At 45.7% G+C, this 21,166-nt stretch overlaps 1 protein-coding gene and 1 long non-coding RNA gene across 2 annotated transcripts in view; one reads left to right on the top strand and one right to left on the bottom strand.

The window, feature by feature from the left end:
• LOC144890739 (mixed lineage kinase domain-like protein) overlaps window positions 1-21,166 on the bottom strand; it is a 94,486-nt gene that overhangs the window by 34,186 nt on the left and 39,134 nt on the right. Inside the window, exons 6-8 of the mRNA XM_078772444.1 lie at window positions 20,689-20,824; window positions 19,738-19,819; window positions 4,106-4,245 (exon numbers count right to left, since the gene is read on the bottom strand). Of these exons, the coding sequence (XP_078628570.1) occupies window positions 4,106-4,245; window positions 19,738-19,819; window positions 20,689-20,824 (358 nt within the window). The remainder of the gene's footprint in view (window positions 1-4,105; window positions 4,246-19,737; window positions 19,820-20,688; window positions 20,825-21,166) is intronic.
• On the top strand, window positions 7,621-7,890 carry LOC144890957 (uncharacterized). Its single transcript, XR_013622611.1, has 2 exons — window positions 7,621-7,741; window positions 7,849-7,890. It is a non-coding gene; the product is annotated as an uncharacterized LOC144890957 (long non-coding RNA).

The raw sequence follows: 21,166 nt of genomic DNA, 5'->3' as shown, positions 1-21,166 counted from the left end.
TTCGCTTATTTTTCAAGATATTCATCTCACAAGGTTCAGACATACATGGCGGCGGCCATCTTGGATTTTGACGTCGCGACCCAATTTTCAATACCGTTCTTCCTTGTGCCGAGATACACCCACACACCAGATTAGAAGTTGGTACTTCGCTTATTTTTCAAGATATTTCGCTCACAAGGTTCAGACATATATATGGTGGCGGCCATCTTGGATTTTGACGTGGCGACTCAATTTTCAATAGCGTTCTTCCTTATGCCGCGGTACACACACACCAAATTAGAAGTTGGTACTTCGCTTATTTTTCAAGATAGTCATCTCACAAGGTTCAGACATACATGGCGGCGGCCATCTTGGATTTTGACATGGCGACCCAATTTTCAATAGAGTTCTTCCTTGTGCCTAGATAAACCGACACACCAGATTAGAAGTTGGTACTTTGCTTATTTTTCAAGATATTCAGCTCACAAGGTTCAGACATACATGGCATCAGACATACATGGCGGCGGCCATCTTGGATTTTGACGTGTGTTGCACCCACACACCAAATTCGAATGCGGTCCTTCGCTTACGCACGCACGCCCGCACGCACGGAGGGGAAAGCCATTGTCCGCCTTTCGCTCCGCGGTGCGACGGGGGACAATAATCGTAACGCTGCAATCCCTTTGTCGTGACTGCAAAGTTACTGGATTGAAGCGGTGTGTGGTTGGTTCATTGTTGACTCGAAACATATAGAATAAACCATTGTCTCAATGCAATCTCTTCACTTCCATGGTGACAGACAGCTGAGGAAACTTAGTGCTTCAAAAAAATTAAATACTTACATTATTTGCTAACTGGTATCTCCAATCCAGGTCACCCTATCCTCTTCAACTAAAGTATCAAACAAGACTGGCTACGCCGCTGTTAGACTTTCGGTCTTGTTTTGAAAATGCCTCTCTATCCAAAATCGTTTGATGCAAACTCCTAAACAAGTGTGGGAACTTTTTTGCTTGTACAAATAAGTGCACAATTGTTACAGTATATTTAGCTATGCCGCTTCACTACCAGGAAGGAGGATGCAGTTAACAAATGTATATTGTGCTGGGATTGAATTCTGAATTTAGCATGCTCGTTGCATGACTGCTGAGACAAGGCGATGTTGCTGCAATGCCCCTGCACATTCAGAAAGGAATTTGGAATTTGTTCAGCATTTTGGCCACAAATCACCTCCTCTTCACAAAAGACACCATCGGATCTTTAATGTCCACTAATGACAGCAGATGTGATTCCAAATTTTACATCCATCCATGGGACGGCACACACATCGATCTTTTGCCCTGTAGGCAAAACACAAGGATGATAATTTATAGCTGGACCAGCTTAAACTCCAGAGGGGATAACTCAGCGATGAATGCATAATTACAGTCACGTGAAAAAGTAAGTACACCCCATGTAAAGTTTTGACTTTTTCAACATATTTCAACATACAGCTATTTGATCTTCATTTCAACAATATTGAAAGATAAAGGTGATATCATAAAACAAATATCATGAAACATTTACATTTTGTAGTCCATTGTATAATTTAAATAAACATAAATGCAAATTTCGCATGTGGAAAAAGTAGGTACACCCCATAATAATAATAATAATAATAATAATACATATATTTTATATAGCGCTTTTCAAGAAGCCCAAACATGCTTTGACAGAGTACAAAAAAACAAGTGCAAAAAGACAAAAATCAACAGGTAAATAATCAAAGCAAAAGGAAAGAGAAGGAGAAGAGATAGTCAGGGGTTAAATGCTGTGGGTTAAATGTTGAATGCAGTGTTGAACAGGTGGGTCTTGTGATGTTTTGAATGTGGTGAGTGAGGAGGAGTCTCTGATGGTGTGAGGTAGTGAGTCCAGAGGGTGGGAGCAGCGATGGAGAAGGCCCTGTCCCCTCAGGATCTGAATTTGGTCCGCATGGGGTGGGGGGGGGGGGGGTCAGGAGGTTGGTACCAGCAGAGCGGAGGTTGCGGGTGGGAGTGTGTCTGGAGAGGAGGCCATGAAATGTTTTTAAAAATCATTTTAACATATGTGGACATATCAATATTTGATCTTCATTTAAACGGTATCTATAGATAAAGGTGATCTAATTGAACAAAAAACAATGACAAAATTGACTTTGCAATAATTTATTCAACAAAAAATTAACAGTGATGCCATTTCCTTCTGTGGAAAAAGTAAGTACACTCTTGGCTCGATTAGGTGGTATTGCCCCCTTTGGCAGAAACAACCTGAAGTAGGCGTTTCTTTTAACTGTCTACCAGTCTCTGACATCGACTGGGAGAAATTTTTGCCCACTCCTCCATGCAGAATTCTTCCAGCTGTGCGATCTTTGAGGGGTTTCTTGCATGCACAGCTCGTTTCAAATCCCCCCAAAAAATCTCGATGGGATTTAGATCCAGGCTTTGACTTGACCATTCCAGAACCCTCCATTTCTTTCTTTTCAGCCATTCCTTGGTGGATTTACTGGTATGTTTAGGGTCATTGTCATGTTGCAAGGTCCACCTTCGGTTGAGCTTCAACTTTCCGACAGATGGCCTCACATTATCCTCAAGCACCCTCTGGTACAATGAAGAATTCATAGTGGATTCTATGATGGTGAGCTGCCCAGGCCCTGATACAGCAAAGCTGCCCCAAACCATAATATTTCCACCACCATGCTTTACAGTTGGTATCAGGTTCTTGTGGTCAAATGCTGTCTTTGGTTTTCGCCAAACATGTCTTCTGGTACTGTGGCCAAATAGCTCTACCTTTGACTCATCTGTCCAGAGCACATTGTTCCAGAAGTGCTGGTCTTTGCATAGGTGTTCATTGGCAAACTTTAGTCTTGCCCTGATGTTCTTTCTGGACAGCAAAGGTTTCCTCCTGGCACACCTCCCATATAGATCAAATTTGTGCAGCCTCTTTCTCATGGTAGACTCGTGCACTTTGACATCAACAGTGGCAAGAGCTGCCTGTAGGTCCCGTCATGACATTCTGGGGTTCTTAGAGACTTCTTTCAGCATCTGCTCTCGGGCTGAACTTGCTGGGGCGGCCTGGCCTGAACAAGTTGGCAGTTGTTTGGAATCTTCTCCACTTGTAGTGTACGTGAGTTTGTTCTGTTTGTCTTGTCCCTGGGTATAAGTAAGAGTGTTTAAGAATTGCTCTGTGTATCTGCTTCTTCTTCTTCTCCCTGTATATTGCTTTCGTTTCTCCTTTGGTTTCTTTGGTTTTGTGTAAATAGTTAATAAATCCCTGTTCCTTCTTATTCTCTGGCTTCTTTCTCGTCCGATCGTTTTAGTGATTTCCCCATTGAGTACCTGTGGTGCGATTTCGGCCGAACCGCTTACAATCGGGTTTAGTCTTTTGTTAACGGCCCGCGTCGCAGCTCGCTTCGCTCGGCGCAATCCATCAATTACGCTGTGGCTCAGGCGGGAGTATTTCCTCGCGTACCGGAAGGCGCTGGTACTTAAGTCATAGGAAGGATTGGCCTCCTACCCTATTCAGCGCTGACCGGGCGTGACGTCATACCCCCAGGACCGGTCGGACGGCCAGCTTAAAAAGACGAGGGGATTAAACCCCCCTCGGTAAGGGGAGTGCCGTCTCCCGGATCCGTAACAATATTATGTCACCTTTATCTATCAATATTGTTGAAATGAAGACCAAATAGCTGTGTGTTTAAATATGTTGAAAAAGTCAAAACTTTACATGGGGTGTACTTACTTTTTCGCGTGACTGTATCTTATGCACAACTACTCCAACTGGCAGAAGTCGACAAACCTCACCCCATGGGTGTCTTTTCAGAAGGTGCTGGATTATACAGTCCAGTTTCCTTTGGAGGATGCTTGGAAAACCCGCCTGTCGAGTACGATTGTTTTTCTGTACTTTTGTCTGTTCCACTTGTATTTATATCAGAAATACTTCCTGAGAGTGATTAGTCCCAATATATGAAGTAGTAATGCATAAATGCGACTTTTTATGAGTATGAAAGCAACCTCAGCAAAGCACAACAACTCAAAGTTCTTAAAACAACATGATGTCTGGAAAATATCTATTTCTCACAATACCCACAACATATTCAGGGATATAGCATTACCTGTAGATGTCTGAGCAGACTGTGCATTTCTTGTTGATGTCGTTATTTTCTGGAGCAAGGTATATCAGCCAAGCGTGCTTGTTCTCAACAGGCTTTCGCAGGCTGGAGGTGAATGCCCTTGCAAATTCAAAATCCGTCAGCTTTGAGAGGGTGCAACATCAACAGTCATTAACATCACTTTACTTCCCAATATTTTGTCATCACTATCCTCGCATTACGGACTAAAATTTACATGTACAATAATTATTTTTAAACTGGTTGGTGCTTGTCCTTCCCTACCCTTAACTATACTGATGATTGTTCCCCTCCAAGTAAAACCTTCAGGTAATCTATATATAATGGAGCAAGATTTCACCTAAGTTGCTTAAACTTTCAGGGTTTAATGCGAGCACCCTGAAGTTGTGCATGTGTAAGTTTCGTTTGATTCCTTCAAGTTTTGAAAACGTTTTTTTTATTTTTGGAAAATTTATTTTATTTTATTACAAATATGAATCCACTTTGCCACTGTGATGCCCATGAAAAAATCCCGACTGAATATGGACTACAAACAATGCCTCATCTGCCAAGAGGAGTGTGCAGGGCAAATAGTGAACGGCACAGCTTCTGAATAATTTGAAAGGGTTCTTGAATTCATTAAATAAGGAGCAGAATACGGAGAGGAACCATTATCCACCTGTCTTTGCAAGCTTGCAAGGCACAACTTCACCCCAACAAAAAGACAACCATGCTTTCTGGCATGGAGAATGTTATGCCAAAACATGCCACAAGAAAATGGTAGAAGCTGCTAAGAAACACTATGAGAAATCAATGCAGTTCGGGAGGAATTCCTCACACAGACAGGTCCCAGGTTGTCCAACAACAACAACAACAACAACAACAACAGCAACATCCTCCAATACAGTGGATGATGACCATCCTTCCAAAGCCTACATAAGATCATTATATGCTACTTAATCAAACCCTCTGTTTCTTCTGTCAAAAAGATGATTAAAAATAAAGGCTACATGAAGTTTCCTCAATTAATGCAGGAGAGAAAGTAAAAACTTCTGCAAACACCTCTGGATCAGATTCTCTAAAGGTGAGAATGAGCACAGCAATTGGCCCAAAGGATGTATAATTGTATATGCCATTGATGTGAAAGACCATCTGAAATGTTGGGTTAGACATGTTATTTCAAGGGGGGATAAGTCATGTGTAAAGGGTACATAGGAGCCTGTTACGTGTTCCTCCCCGACCCCTCATCCCCGACCCCTCATTTATGGAACCTCATCCTGTGTGTTAAGGCATAGTCATCTGCCATGGTTGCTGCCTCATACAACTTTGGTACTTTCCTTTCCTCCAGATGTACTTTAATGTCCTCGTGGACACACTGTTGGAATTCCTCCACCAGGATTAATTGTCGCAATAGTTCGAAGTCTTTCCCAACCCCTTTTGAATCACACCACCGATCAAACATGGTTTCTTTCATTCTGGCAAACTCCACATGGGTCTCACTCTCCCTCTTCCTGGCATTCCAGAATTTTTGCCGGTAAGCTTCAGGGACGAATTCATCGGCTTTGAGAATGGTTTTCTTCACCATCTCATAATCTGCACATTGGTCAACCAGTTGAGACAAAAATATATCTTGAGCTTTACCCACCAGAACACTTTGCACTAACATGGTCCAGGACTCCTCAGGCCATTTTAGCATTCGAGCCACTTTCTCAAAGTGTAAAAAAAAAAAAAACTTGGCTACCTCCTTTTCATTGAAGAGTGGAACCAGCCTCACATGTCTACCCACATCCCACTTTGCACTAACACCAGAACACTTTGCACTAACATGGTCCAGGACTCCTCAGGCCATTTTAGCATTTGAGCCACTTTCTCAAAGTGTAAAAAAAAATTGGCTACCTCCTTTTCATTGGAGAGTGGAACCAGCCTCACATGTCTACCCACATCCCAGGTGTTCTGACTAGTTGTCGAACTAGCCGGCATGAATGGTACCTCTCCCCGTTCTCTCATCAACTCCAGCTCTTTGCATTTAATGTCATTCTGAAGCTCCATGTCACGTTCCCTTAACTCCCTTTCGGCTTTTCTCTCCTCTGCTTTTCCCTTTTCTCTTCTCTCTTCGAGTTCTCTTTCCTGTTCTGCTCTTTTTTCCTCGAGTTCTCTTTCAGCTCTCCTTTCCTCTGCTTTTAACCTTTCCTGGCTCTGCAATTGCATCTCCATTTTCCGGAGCTCCACATTTTCTTGTTCCTTGGTAACCAATCCAAGGCTACCTCTTTCCATGTTCCTTGTCCCACCAGAGATTCTATCACCAATCTCTGCATCTCTGCTTTCTTCATATTAGCTCGGACCTCCAAGCTAAAATGTCTGGCCAATATCAAGAGTTCCGATTTTTTTAATGCTTGGAACTGTGCCTCACTAGGGGACGCCGCAAACTTTCCTGCGTCAAACACCATGGTGACTATCCGTTAACACCTGTTAACCTTCGCACAAAAACTTTCCAATTTTTTGAAAAATTTGGGAATGTTGGAAAAATTCCAAATTTGGGAATTCTGGGAATGTTAGGGAATTCTTTCCCAGACAAAATTTAGGGAATTTAATCCACAGTACGAGAATTAGGGAATTTAATCAGCAAAGCCGAGCCCCCAATTTCTCCATAGTACAAGCCCCCAATTTCAATCTGGGTCAATCCCGAACGGATGTTATTCGGGAATTTTATCCCGGACGAGCCCCCAATTTCTGTTACATGTTCCTCCCCGACCCCCTGGTCACGATGTACCTCCGAGCCCCGAGAGGAGCCACGGCAGAAAAAAATGTGTTACTCTGTGTCAAAATCAATAGTGAAACCACACCAATGATTATAAACGAACAAATATTGTATTAAAAATCACACAGGAATAACGATAACACCAATGGAAATCAAAAGTACACTCAATACATTTTATGATGGTACCATCAGCTAAAGTAAGATAACTCACTGCGCTCCAAGTGAGTGAAAAAGGAACCCTCCTCAATGTCTCTATAACTCAAAGGTGATCCCCTCCAGCGAGTGTCAGAGCGAGATCGAATCGAGACCCGCACCCCGTTGATACTGACGAGGCATAAGCATAGGCAAAGCGTAGCAAGTCACGTGGTCCAAAACCAAAGGCAACAGGATGGTGAGAAAAGCTGACGGGTAGCAAAAGCCTTTTTCGGTGAACGAAGCGCGAGGATCAAAATGGCCGACGGCTCTTACTTGAGACGAAGCGACCCGGCGAGGATTCTACAGAACCTCCACGCCTAAACCTGACTACGCAGGTTTCTCAATCCTCCAGCGATAACACCTATCGCAGGAAATTCCTTTCAAGGAAACTCAAAGTTCACTCATGACTTTCGTTCGATAACGCTCGCTACGGAGCTGGAAGCCACGCGTCTTGTCCGACTTCACTCGCCACGCCTTCCTCTTCCTCTTCCTCCTCCTCGTCTTCGCATCGTCATCCGGTTCCCGATCCGGTTTCCGGTTGCATTTACAGTTAACCCTGTGGTGAAAATGTAAGTTGAACCCAGGTGTGACGCTCACTTAAACCACTGGGCGGTGTCTATAAGACCTCGGGACGTCCGCGACTCGAGGCCACTCCTGCGACTTTATACAATGACATGTAGAATTGAATGGTACGTACCCACTTATATTCTAGGCTTGCTTGCATTGACTGATATATCCAATCTTTCTCATATGATGCCTTGATCCTGACATATATGTTGCATGGTGTATTTTACAGGATGATGTTACGATCTAATTGAAATTAAACCTATCTATGGGACGAGTTGTGGATTTGGTTGATTTTCACAACACTTAATTTCAATTATGATCTTCGGAAATGGCGGGACACGAGTCTTGCGATGGCCGGATGAACGCAGATCACAGACGAGCGTTCCCGACATTCTCCGCGCTCCTGCGAGGCCCACCTCGGAGAAGAATGACCGGCGGAGGACCCGTCGAGCTAGCTCCAGCTACGGAGCTCCGACTACTCTCGCCGCCGGTCTGCCTCAAAAGGACCGGATGCGATGGGGACCTCGCAAGCCTTTTGCGGGACCGCGTCGTCAAAACGCAAACTGCTCTCCTGAGGCCCAAACGCCGGAGCAGGCATGACGGACTCCGGCAAGACGCCTGGAGAACGATGCTACTGGGCAACGTCCTGCAGCCAAAACCCCGTCGGAACGACGGACCCGCTTGGAGCCGACGGCCCGACCAACTGATTTGCGTGCCTCGGCCCGAGATGAGATGACCACGCGAGTGTTCACGACTCCCTTGACTGTCATGCCGCGCTCGGAAGCACCTCCACGCGCGGCTGCTCGGAATCACCTCCTCCTACGCGACGCCGCACGCTGCACCCGTCGCGTGCACTACTCTGTGCCCGACCGATCGCTGCTCGGAAGCACCTCCCCGCGTGAATCGCGCGCGCTGCACCCGTCGCGTGCACTACTCTGTGAGGCCTACGAGAGGCCTACGATTCCGATCGCTGCTCGGAATCACCTCCTCCTACACGCAGCCACGCTGCGCCCAACGCGGGCACCACTTTGCGAGGCCGGCGATTCCAATCGCTGCACATCGGAATCACCTCCTCCCACGCGAAGCCACGCTGCGCCCAACGCGGGCACCACTCTGCGAGGCCGGTGATTCCAATCGCTGCCCGTCGGAATCACCTCCTACGCGCGAATCGCGCGCTGCCCCATCGCGGGCACAACCCGATCAATCGCTGCTCGGTGGAAATCGCGCACTGCGCCCTTCGCGGGCACCACTCTGCGAGGCCGGCGATTCTGATCGCGGCTCGTCGAAATCCCACCTATGCGCGAATCGCGCGCTGCCCCATCGCGGGCACAACCCGATCAATCGCTGCTCGGTGGAATCACCTCCTACGCGCAAATCGCGCACTGCGCCCTTCGCGGGCACCACTCTGCGAGGCCGGCGATTCTGATCGCAACTCGTCGAAATCCCACCTACATGTGGCTACTCAACGAGGCCGGCGAACTCCGCTGCCCGGAATCGCCTCAATGGAGGCTCGCTTGGCACCATGCGAGGACTCGCCGCAGCACGGATGAGTTTCTAAGGACGTCGAGCGGGACCTTCATAGCCTTTCACGACACTCGGGCTTATGCTTATGATAGATGATCGTATACCATGAGTATTCTATATGACTAACTATGTCTAAAACTCCGGACAAAACACGGCCCGAAAGCTAACAAACGAGACGCTACTTCAGGGCGTGATATGTATTCGATCCTTTGACCCGAAAGCTAACAAACGAGACGCTACTTCAGGTCGTGCAGTCTATCGCTGCCAAGCATGCTCGCCCTCTCGACTCGGCGTGCTTGCCCTCTCGACTCGGCGTGCTCGCCCTCTCGACTCGGCGAAGCCGCACTGGTTCAACGGGCCGAGCTCAACTTTCGGTTTCCCTCGTACGCGGTGCGCCCTAGATAATACTTTTCGCTCGTCGGCCGGGTTCGTATTCCGTACACCGATCTCGAGCCCGCTCGAATGCTGCTGCCCAATGGACGCGAGACTTTAGATTTCGGAGTGCTACTTTACTCCGTCTGGGGATACCTCTCGGCTGGAACTTGCCGTCAAACCCGCCCGCACGCGCCCGAACCAATTGATGACGTCATCGACTAAATCACGCGTTTGCTTTACAGCGCCATTTAACTGTTTCCCGCACTTGCGTCATCAGAGTTCGTCTACCTGGGTACCTCTACAGATAGCAGAAATACTCAATCTGACCGCCCCTGCCCGAAAGTGCGTGTCATAACGTGGCGGCCTTCGAGGGCGACTAGCCAACATCGCGGACTTATGCCGTTAATCGATAAGGCACGGGGCATTTGGGGGTGCACGGTGACCCCATGACACGGTGACATTGAGCGTTGCGCCCGACTCCCTCGTCTCCTGAGCAAGCCATGTGGGCACCGGCCCGCCGGATCGCCCTTGACTCTGGGCTTGTTGCTTCTAGGACAGGTCTCCTGGCTCGCCTCCACACATTTTGAGACTGCGAGACGCCTCGCCCAGCCGCTGCCTGATTGCGTTCCCTCTGACCCAGACTGTGAAGGTCGCTCGACTTCGGTGCGCGGTGCGCGGCTGTTATCTCACACTTCATGACGGGGGGTGGGGGGGGGGGCTGATGGATGAGCGAGGGGGTGATGATCCGGGCCATCCTCTTGGATGTCGACAATCCCTCCGGGACGGTAGCCGGTATAGCCGATCTTCTCCGATCCTCTGCGCGCTGTGCTGCAGGTCGGGAGATTCTGCGCGCTTCGCTGGGAAGGCGCATTTCGGTCGTTTTGTGCGTCATCATAACTGCCATGCCGGTCGTTCGGGCAGCCTACGGAGGGCACTCGTGGCAAACGTTTTGCTTGAAACTATTTGCCGGAGCTTGTAATTCGTACGCGCTGCCGTCAGAGAGCGCTCGAGTCTCGTGATTTCAAAACAGGGGGACTCCGGGGTGTCGGATCTCTCCCTCGGCAATTCCATGACATGGATCTAATGTGGATCGACCATGTACCCTTGGGAGCCAAGGCAGGTACAGACTTACTGTAATGGACTTACTGTAATGGCCTCCTGTCATGTAATCTTACTTACTGTTACAACTCCTAGGCCGGTACAGACTTACTGTAATTGACTTACACTGTCATGGCCTCCTGTCATGTAATCTTACTTACTGTTACAGCTTACTGTAAAGAGACTTACTGATTTACACATCTTCCACATCGACACATCTGCCTGAAATGCGTTGCATTGCGACGAATGGACATTCGCTCTTCGACAAGGTACACCTTATGTAATGAGTTGCATATCGCAAAGGTACACCTTATCCAGCACATAGGCCTGTGAGACTAGACTATTGTGACCCACAGGCTCATCGTCTGCCAGTATCGGACATGTTTGCTAACCAGGCTATGAGTGTGCCTAGAGAACATCTGCCGTCCCTCCCTTCGCCTGATACACCCCTGCCTGAAGCGGTGAGGGCACTGAGGTGCCCCTCCGACACCTGCCTCCAGCGGCTACTCCGAAGCAGGGGACTCCGGATTTGGGGACGTCGTACCCGGTAGTTTCCGAACCTGTGCTGGCAGGGTAATTCGCCACACTGACCTCTACGGATGGACCGACTGACCTGTACTACTGATAATGGATTTGTTTCGTATAGCGCTTTCCAGGAAGCCCTAAAGACGCTTTGACAGTGTGCGAAACATAACACAATGGCGCAAAGACAAGAATCAATAGGGATATTTCTTTGACACCCTAATAATGATATAATGACTTCCTCTACCCATTAATGCTGACGCGCGCTCGCTTCCTGCCTAGTGGCAGCATAGTTCTAACGGCGGGGAGAATGTGGTGAAAATGTAAGTTGAACCCAGGTGTGACGCTCACTTAAACCACTGGGCGGTGTCTATAAGACCTCGGGACGTCCGCGACTCGAGGCCACTCCTGCGACTTTATACAATGACATGTAGAATTGAATGGTACGTACCCACTTATATTCTCGGCTTGCTTGCATAGACTGATATATCCAATCTTTCTCATATGATGCCTTGATCCTGACATATATGTTGCATGGTGTATTTTACAGGATGATGTTACGATCTAATTGAAATTAAACCTATCTATGGGACGAGTTGTGGATTTGGTTGATTTTCACAACAAACCCTTTTACATGGTGATAATACTAATGGCCATTTTACTTAAACAATGATAATAATAATAATACATAGAACCAGAAGTGTATCAAGTGGATGAAAACCACAACAGCGGATGTGACGAATCCATAACAGAGCCATTATAGAAACATTTATTTATTTATTTTTGTATACTGAATTGAGGCTCGTGAAAGAGCTGACATTTACTTCACAAACAAATCAACCAGACAAACAAAATATATAAAAAGAGGGAGCGGAAGACAAGATGGGGAGAGAAGGGGAAGCACACAAACACTTGAGAGCACACAACATTTGAGAGCAGGGAGATGTGAGGGAGGGAGAGGGCTTGGGGGGAGGAGGCATGGGAAGGGGGGGTGGGGGTGGGAGAAGTATAAAACACAAGGACACCAAGGACTTCCAGGACAGAAGTTGGTATTTCAAAAAAGTGGAATTGGGGTGAAATTAGCGGGGGTAGAAAAGATCAAGGTTTTGGATGGGGGAAGATAAGAGATGGTGGTGAACAGCTGTTTTAAAGACCTGGAGGGTGGAGTGGGATTGAAGAGAGTGAGGGAGTTTGTTCCAGAGGCGGGAGAAAAGAGGGATGTAGGAGTGAAGGTGAGCAGAGAGTCTTGATTTTGGCAGTTTAACCATAAGAGGGTTGCAGGCAGATCTTGTGCGACCTGTAGGAATATTTGTGGGACAGAGCCCAGAGAGAGCTGGGGCGGCAAGGCCAGAGAGGAGTCGGTAGAAGACGGAAAGACCACCAACCTGCCTGCGGTGAGTGAGTGAGAGGCCCTTGGAGTTAGCTTCATCACGGGAGATTCCAATGATTCTGAATGCTTTGGTTTCAACAGCGTGAAGACAAGCTAGGTGTGAGGCAGGAGCACCAGCCCAGAGGGGAGAGCAGTATTCCATTGAGCCGCGGATGAAAGCCTTGTATGTGGTGAGGAGCTCAGGTGTGCCAAGGAAGGACTTCGCACGACGGAGGATGCCCAGTCGGCGACTGGCTTTGGAGGCCAGATTTGAAATGTGGTTTTCCCAGGAAAGATCATGGCAGATAGTGAGACCCAAAAGCTTGAGTGACAGAACTTCTTGGAGAGGATTATTCAGAAAGTGGATGGGAGGGTTGTCCAGTCGGTCTTTTCGGAGAGACATCGTAAGAGTGGGAGATTTGTCAGGATTGAAAGACATGTTCCACTTGTTTGCCCAGTCTGTGATTTTGTCCAGGTCTGCAGAGAGTGAGGAGGCTGCAGACTGCCGATCTGAGGGATGAAGAATGGAGTGACAGAGAGTAGAGCCATCAGCAAAGAGAAAAAGAAAAAAGAGAAAAGAGATTAGAGAAAAAGAGAGAAAAATTTAGAGAAAAAGCAAAGGGCAGGGCTGGCTGGAATTTAATTTTTCAGCATGTTGCAGAGTCTGTTGCAAGATGGCCTCATTCTTGACATTGCTGCCATAGAGAAGACCTTTGCAGATATCAGAAGAGCCATCACATCACAAATGCTGACATTGAGAGGAGAACACTGAAAAACAAAATGAAAGAACCCTCCAAGATACAGTTGGTAAACCTTTTCACAGAAACGAGTCTGAGAGAGTCTTTCTGAAAGCTGCAGCAGATGTAGCAATTGAACATGTTGCAGAACAGGATGACATGGAAGCAATTTTCAAGAGTACCAGAATTTTATGATCAGTGATAACAACTAAATATTGTGAGGGATGGAACCTTCAAGGATCCTTCTTAGAAACAGAAGACCATGTACCTCTTGAGTCTTATTCCTTTTTGAGATGGCTCTTGCTGGGTCAAAAGCTTGTGTTGATAACAAGAATCGAGATGAGAGGATTCTCAACGATGTGGTCATCATTTCTGATGTGATAATGCACGCTTTCAAATATAGCAGACAAGTAAGACACCCCCAAGGCATGCCAAACAACTTTCCACCCTCACAGTGAATGGCCCCTGTAGCTTGGCAAAACAGTTCACCGGTCCACTCGAAGCAGACAACTTGTTGATATTCCACACTCTTTTGGACCAAAGTAGAATACTCCATAATCCTGTGCCTCTAAACACAGCTTGCTGAAGCAATAGTTGTCAAAACCACTGTTGAGGGATTATACATCCCACCAGGACTCCATGAAGGCCACTTCATATTTTTTCCTGAAGATGATTCTAACTTAAAATGAGGTTACGCCAGATGGAAAGTGGACAACCCATGCAACAGCTACTGCAGTGTTCCAGAAGTTTGCTGGTGATACAACACCAGCCGTCATTCCATCATCGACTTCAAGCAAGTCCTTTCAATGCCCAAAAGATCAACAACTGATACAGTGCTTCATAACTACCAAGACCAAGCCAAAGACTCCGACATATGAAGGTTTTGTTGTGGGAGAAATGCAAAACTTATTTGCATCACAAAAAAGAAGACATGGTGTGGCTTTTATCAAAAGCAATGGTCTCAACAACAAAAGACAACCAGCATGTAGCACTGGGCCCAAAGCTAGTGCACATACCTCCTCTGGCAGTGTACCATTCCTTGAACTTTCTGTGGAAAGTGGAACTTTTTGGTTTGTTTGGTGAAATTTGAGAATTGTTATGTTTGGTGAAAACCAAACACAGCATTCCAACATAAGAACCTCATCCCAACACTGATGCGTGGTGGTGGGAGTATCATGGCTTGGAGATGCTTTGCTGCGTCAGGACCCAGACAGCTTGCCATCATTGACGGAACTATGAATTCTGCATTGTACCAGCAAATTCTACAGGAGAATGCCAGGGTATCCATCCATGAGCTGAAGCTTAACAGAGTGTGGGTCGTGCAGCAAGACAACGATCCTAAACACACAAGTAAATCTACAACAGAATGGCTGAAGCAGAGAGATTTTGCATTTTGGAATGGTCAAGTCAAAGTTCAGACCCAAGTGAAATGTGGCAGAACCTGAAGCGAGCAGTTCATGCAAGAAAGCTCACAAATATCTCTGAGTTGAAGCAGTTCTGTAAGGAGGACTGGGTCTAAATTCCCCCCAAGCCGATCTACAGGACTGATCAAGAGTTACAGGAAACGTTTGGTTCAAGTTATACCTGCTCAAGGCGGTGCCACCAGTTAGTGAATGTCATGACTACACAACAAACATGCGCACCTCACAATAAATTATGTTCAATTACTTTAAGAGATTGGAAGTAATGGATGATTGGAAGTTTAAATCGGATCACCTTTTACTTCAGGAAAATGACGATGATGAAACGTTCATACTTCTTCCGACAAATAAATTGAATGTTAGATCATTTTGCTCAATAAACAAATGAAAATGTAGATTTTTTTTTTGTAAGCTATTTGTTTTTATCAGGTTCTCTTTATGTATTATTAGGACTTGGATGACGATATGATGACATACAAGGTCAAATTTTCGAGGTCAAACAAATCTTCAAAAGGCTACTTCAGTACAACTGTATTTTTACCCCACGCACGCATAGCAAAAAGCAAGGCTTAAAATGGGCAGAGAACACTACACACTATTGCATTTTCTTCGTCACATCTAGGCACAATACAATGGCTGACTGGCGATGCCATTACTTTGAGTACACAATTCAGTAATATGCACACATTCACATTTATCCATTACGAGCAAAAGTACCCGGCGTTGCCGGGTAACAATGAATCGCTTCCTGACGGGAATATGATACACGCAATCTGGGTCCATCATCTGGAGCGAATTTTTAATAATGTATCGCAGGTACAGTGGACTCTGATGCAGTGGAGTAACACCCTATCCCATGAAAGTTACACTCACAAACTGCTTACGAAGTACCAGGCTATGCTTCTGCAATTTAATAAACCATTCGTGTAAGACAATGGCATTCTTTTGCTCCTTCACCTGACAGTTTCGTTCAGCTTCAGTAACACACACAGCAACACACGCACACAGTAACACACACACACACACACACACACACACACACACACACACACACACACACACACCGATCTTGTATACGGTATAGTGAGATGCGTATTTATATCACCGGCACCAATCTCATATCGCGAGTTGCGTTGTACCTGACAAAGTAATAATAATAATAATAAATAAATAAAAAATCTTCCATGGCCACAGTGCCATGGGCCTTAAACTTCCTGATAACATTGCATTTGGTGACACAGGAACATCAAGGTCTCAAGGAGATGGACTTGTAGCCTTGAGATTGTCCATGCTTGGCTACAATATTGTGTCTGACCTCCTCAGACAATTCTCTGGTTTTCTATATTTTCTCCATGCTCATTGCGGTACACACAGTGGCACAAAACAGCAGAATGTCTCCTTTTCTCCATTCAAATTGGTTGAATGAGTCATTTTTATATAGAAGGCACCTGCAACTCACCACAGGTGAGTTCAATTCCAAAGTAAAGGAGAATCACCTGCTTGAAATCTAATTATTTCTAACAACTTCTAAAAGGTGCCAATAACATTGTCTGGGCTATTTAAGGGTTTCTGTGTGGAATAAGTTAAGATTTCGTCATTGTTTCAGCTTTTTTTGTTTTGTTCCACTGCAAACCAAAGAAATACATGTGTGGACACCAAAAGATTTTTTAATTTCAACAATTTTCTGGAAGAAATGGTGCATTATTTGAAAAAAGTGCAAAGGTGCCACTATTTTTGGCCACGACTGCATACACTCAGTTATAAAATCGCAAGACATGGTAAATTTTGTCAGATTTCAGTCCAGATTTGGACATTATTTAGTCGACAGCATCCAATCCTCATATCCGAATCCAGATTTTGATATGTTTCAATTATGTAATGATTAATCAATCTTGCTTCGAGGGCAAGGCATGTTTGAGTGGGCCGAAACAAAATGGCGGCTTGTGAGCCCAGCAAGGTGCAGTGGGCCAAGACCAAGATCGCTGGCCGCCATATTGAGTTTTTTTTCTTATGAGCACCTCGTTAACAATCTTCAAAAAGGATATTATAACCCACCCATGATATCATAGCCAGCTGCTCATGGACTCTGTGTCCTTCTCTCCTGACAAGGTGGAAAAGTTTCTGTCAATCCTCGACTCTGATTCTGCAACTGGACCAGACAGCATCAGCCCACGGGTCCTAAAATCCTGCTCTTCTGCTCTTTCACACCCTCTCTCTTTTCTCTTCACCCTCTCTTTTGCTCAAGGTCATCTGCCAGCATCTTGGAAATCAGCCAACATTACCACTTTACACAGAAGGTGAAAAAACAGATCCTTGCAACTACAGACCAATCAGCCTGCTCCCAATTATCAGCAAAGTCATGGAATCCATCATTGCTTTGGATATGAAATCCTTCCTCTTCTCCAATGGCTTGATCTGTGAGCATCAATTTGGAATCAAACCAGGTCACTCCACTCTGGAAATGCTGCTTCTGCCGTCTCAACAATGGATGGAGGTCCTCAATGTCAAACAGGAAATTGGAGCTGTCTCCCTTGACGTATCACGTGCCTTTGATACTGTCTGGCACCCCGCTCTGCTCACCAAACTCTCCTCCAATGTTATCCATGGAAATCTCCACACATGGCTTGCGGACTTCCTCTCTGGTCGTAGTCAACGAGTGGCCCTGAATGGATTTCTCTCATCTCCCCTTCCTGTTCAGGCTGGAGTTCCCCAAGGCAGTGTTCTGGGCCCTGTGCTTTTTCTGGTCTTCATAAACGATCTCTCCGACTCACTGGAAAATCATCTCGATCTCTCTGCTAATGACTCCACTCTCTGCCGCTCCATACCTCATCCCTCAGATTGGCATTCTGTAACCTCCTCACTCTCTGCAGATCTGGACAAAATCACAGACTGGTCAAACAAGTGGAACATGTCTTTCAATCCTGACAAATCTCATGCTCTCACCAAGTCTCTCCGAAAAGACCGTCTGGACAACCCTCTCTTATACTTTCTGAACAATTCTCTCCAAAAAGTTCAGTCACTCAAGCTCTTGGGTCTCACAATCTGTCATGATCTTTCCTGGGAAAACCACATTTCCAAGCTGGCCTCCAAAGCCAGTCGCCGACTGGGCATCCTCCGTCGTGTGAAGTCCTTCCTTGGCACACCTGAGCTCCTCACCATACACAAGGCGTTCATCCGCAGCTCAATGGAATACTGCTCTCCCCTCTGGGCTGGTGCTCCTGCCTCACACACAGCTCGGCTTCGCGCTATTGAAACCAAAGCTTTCAGAATCATTGGAATCTCCTGCGATGAAGCCAACTCTGAGCGCCTTTCACTCACTCACTGAAGGCAGGTTGGTCATCTTTCTGTCTTCTGCAGACTCCTCTCTGGCCTAGCCCCCACAGCCCTGTCTGTGCTCTGTCCCCCAAATACTCCTACAGGTCGCACAAGATCTGCCAGCAACCCTCTTCTGGTGAAACTGCCAAAATCTAGGCTCTCTGCTCACCTTCACTCTTTCATTCCTCTTTTCTCCCGCCTCTGGAACAAACTCCCTCACTCTATTCAATCCCACTCGTCCCTCCAGGTCTTTAAAACAGCTGTTCATCACCATCTCTTATCTTCCCCCATCCGAAACTTGATCTTTTCTACCCCCATTAATTCACCCCAGATCCACTTTTCTGAAATACTGACTTCTTTCCAGGAAGTCCGATCAGTGTCCATGTGTTTTCGTACCTCCCCCCCCCCCCCCCCCTCACCCCCCAAGCCATCTCCCTCCCACAGATCTCACGATGTCCCTGCTCTCAAATGTTGTACTTGTGTGCTTCCCCCTCTCTCCCCATCTTGTCTCCCACTCCCTTTATTATACGTATTATGTGTCCGTTTTTTGGTCATTAATGTTAGCTCTTACACGAGCCTCGATCTTGTGTCCAAAAAAATATAAAAAACCCAAACATCCAGTTTTCATCCTTACAATCTGTTGGAGGTTCAGGTGTATGCATGCAAAGTTGGGGCCGCTAGGTTTCATGGTTTTGGAGTTATGGAGGAGGCAGGCTGACGGACGGACACTGCCTTTTATTATTATAGATTGGCTATCTATTCGCTCATCATCACCATCATAATGTACCAAAGCCCTATGCAGAGCGGTGGTACTGCGAATGCAGTTGCAATCCTGATCGGGTCACTGCTCTGACATAGGAAGACAGGGCAGAAATTCGAAAATTGTTCAGGGTGCCAGCTCGAGATCGCCAACTCTTCGCGAAGGACACCATGTGATCTTTAACGTCAACCAATTAATGCTGGCAGATGTGACACCGAGTGTAACTTCCATCCGAGGGACGGCACACACATTGATGAATCACCCTGCCTGTGAAACACCAGGATGGCAGTTTATAGCTGGATTTCTGCTTTCACAATTCTATTCTGCTCTCACCACAGACTGGCTCAAAGCCTATCGATCTTCCATACTGTTTTCTCCAGTCTTGCTCTCCCTTCCCATTCAACCATGAAACTCTACCCAGTTCCACAAGGGTGAACACATTGATCCAGCAACACCGTCCTTGTCAACCTTGTGAAGTACAGGTTTCTGGCTCAACTGCATTTCTTGGTTATTCTGTCTTTTCCCAGCTGCGAAATTGCCTCCCTGAATCTGTTTGATGATGTTCTTACTCCATTCCTTCAAGGTTGCAGTTTTCCATCATCTCATATCCAACAAATCCATTGATGAACTTGTATTTTCCAATTCAGATCCTGTCACACGCCACAAATTATTAGAGGCCACGTTTAAATGTCATTGACTGTCGGCTTACTCCCTCCTATCGTTTTGTGCAAGTTGAAATTCCCTCATCTTCTGTGGTTTTATTCCCCGGAGATACCCGATTTTGCGTCAAAAACAAACAAAGCACGGAAACGCATACATTCATCAATTTGAAATAAAGCATGGCAATGGATCATAAAAGATGGACCGAGGCTCAAAACGAAAGCAAAGACCTTAACACACACAGTATCCTAAAATATCCATCTGGCCAACTTCTCATCCTGTCTACCCAACATTTGCTTAAAATCACTTCATATTATACTCCTAACTGAATTTGTACCTTTAGACTGTTGTTCTCATTCACAAGAAAGCTTTCAGAACGCACATGTTTGTGCACAAAAGGACTTGACCAACCGTGGAGCCTGTTCGAACACACACAAAACACACACACTTTTTCTTTTCACCATCAAAAAAACAGGATTTAACTCTTGTAATTTATAGAAATTGCTCCCACAATTGCATTCCCATGACAAACACAAGATGCAATTGAATCATAAGACTGACATCTGTGTGAAATAAAAAGGATTTGAAAATGGTTGTTGGAATTGACAGATTCAAATGAGAACAAGAAAGAGCAATCAGAGATTGTAGACCCTCACCAGGACATGTTTTTTTAGTGGTTTTAAGGCTTCTGTGGTGAAACAAATATGGCGGCCGAACCACATGACTGACAATAGCATCATTTTTTTTCTCCTCCAATTTATCCCTCGATGACAGTCAAGAAATTTCATCTGATCGGATGAAGTTTTGTACTTGTCTAATTATGACGTCATAATGGAGGCACCTATGACATCATCAGTAACATCTGTGATTCCCCATTGAGAGTTCTTTACAATGAGCCACGTCTCATTTTTGTCTGTGCAGTACTTTCGGAGATAGAGAGGTGCAAAGTTTTACGGTTTTTCCAAGATGGCGCCTGCACCCCGTGACCTATGATGTCATAATTATTAAAATTTTCCACAGGAGGAGGTGCACTTATGGTGAAAAATTCCTCCCAATCAGACCAATGGTTGCAGAGAAAATTATATTTATTCTGTGCGGACAAACAGACAGAAACGGACTCAAATGCAATACCCTCTCCTCTGGTGAGGGTAATTATCAAAGTTAAATTTTGAGCACAATCTTCTGCTTTTAACAACGAATTTGAAACAATATAAATAAACGGTCACCATACAAGTCATCCAAACAAATAAATAATTGCTATTTGAAATAGCATAAGAAGGTTGTTTACCGAAAGAGAGCACTGGCACCCTCCTGTGCCATGTGAACTCTCAGTTTCCAGCTCAGTTCCTCGTTTGATTGCAGTAGTGAAGACAGAGAGCCCTTACTGCAGTATTCCATGACAATACCACAGAAACTACCCGTTTCTGTGGAGAAACACATCATTCAGGATCAACCTCCTGTAAAGGAGCAGGTGTATTTACATAGCTCCAAGGGGAAGTTTGGAAGAAGAAGGATCACTGTCGTTTGCATTTCCATATATCGATTTCCAACATTGCAATATGTATGCAAGTATTTCTTTTGCATCACATTTTCCATCTTTTCACATCTTACATTGCCATGTGGAAGTCATGCCAAAACCGTACAAGTTCGTATTTTAATGGCCACCATTATTCCCCACGTTCTTGTACGGTTGGCTAGGGGAGGTGTAAAAATGGTTGTTGGAAATAACATATACAAATGACAACATTAACCAATGTTACGGCAGG

The sequence above is a fragment of the Myxine glutinosa genome, chromosome 2, assembly GCF_964187855.1.
Source record: "Myxine glutinosa chromosome 2, kmMyxGlut1.1, whole genome shotgun sequence".
Lineage (NCBI taxonomy): Eukaryota > Metazoa > Chordata > Myxini > Myxiniformes > Myxinidae > Myxine > Myxine glutinosa.
The sequence above is the reverse complement of the archived record's forward strand: the minus strand, read 5'-3'. Positions and strand labels throughout refer to the sequence as shown.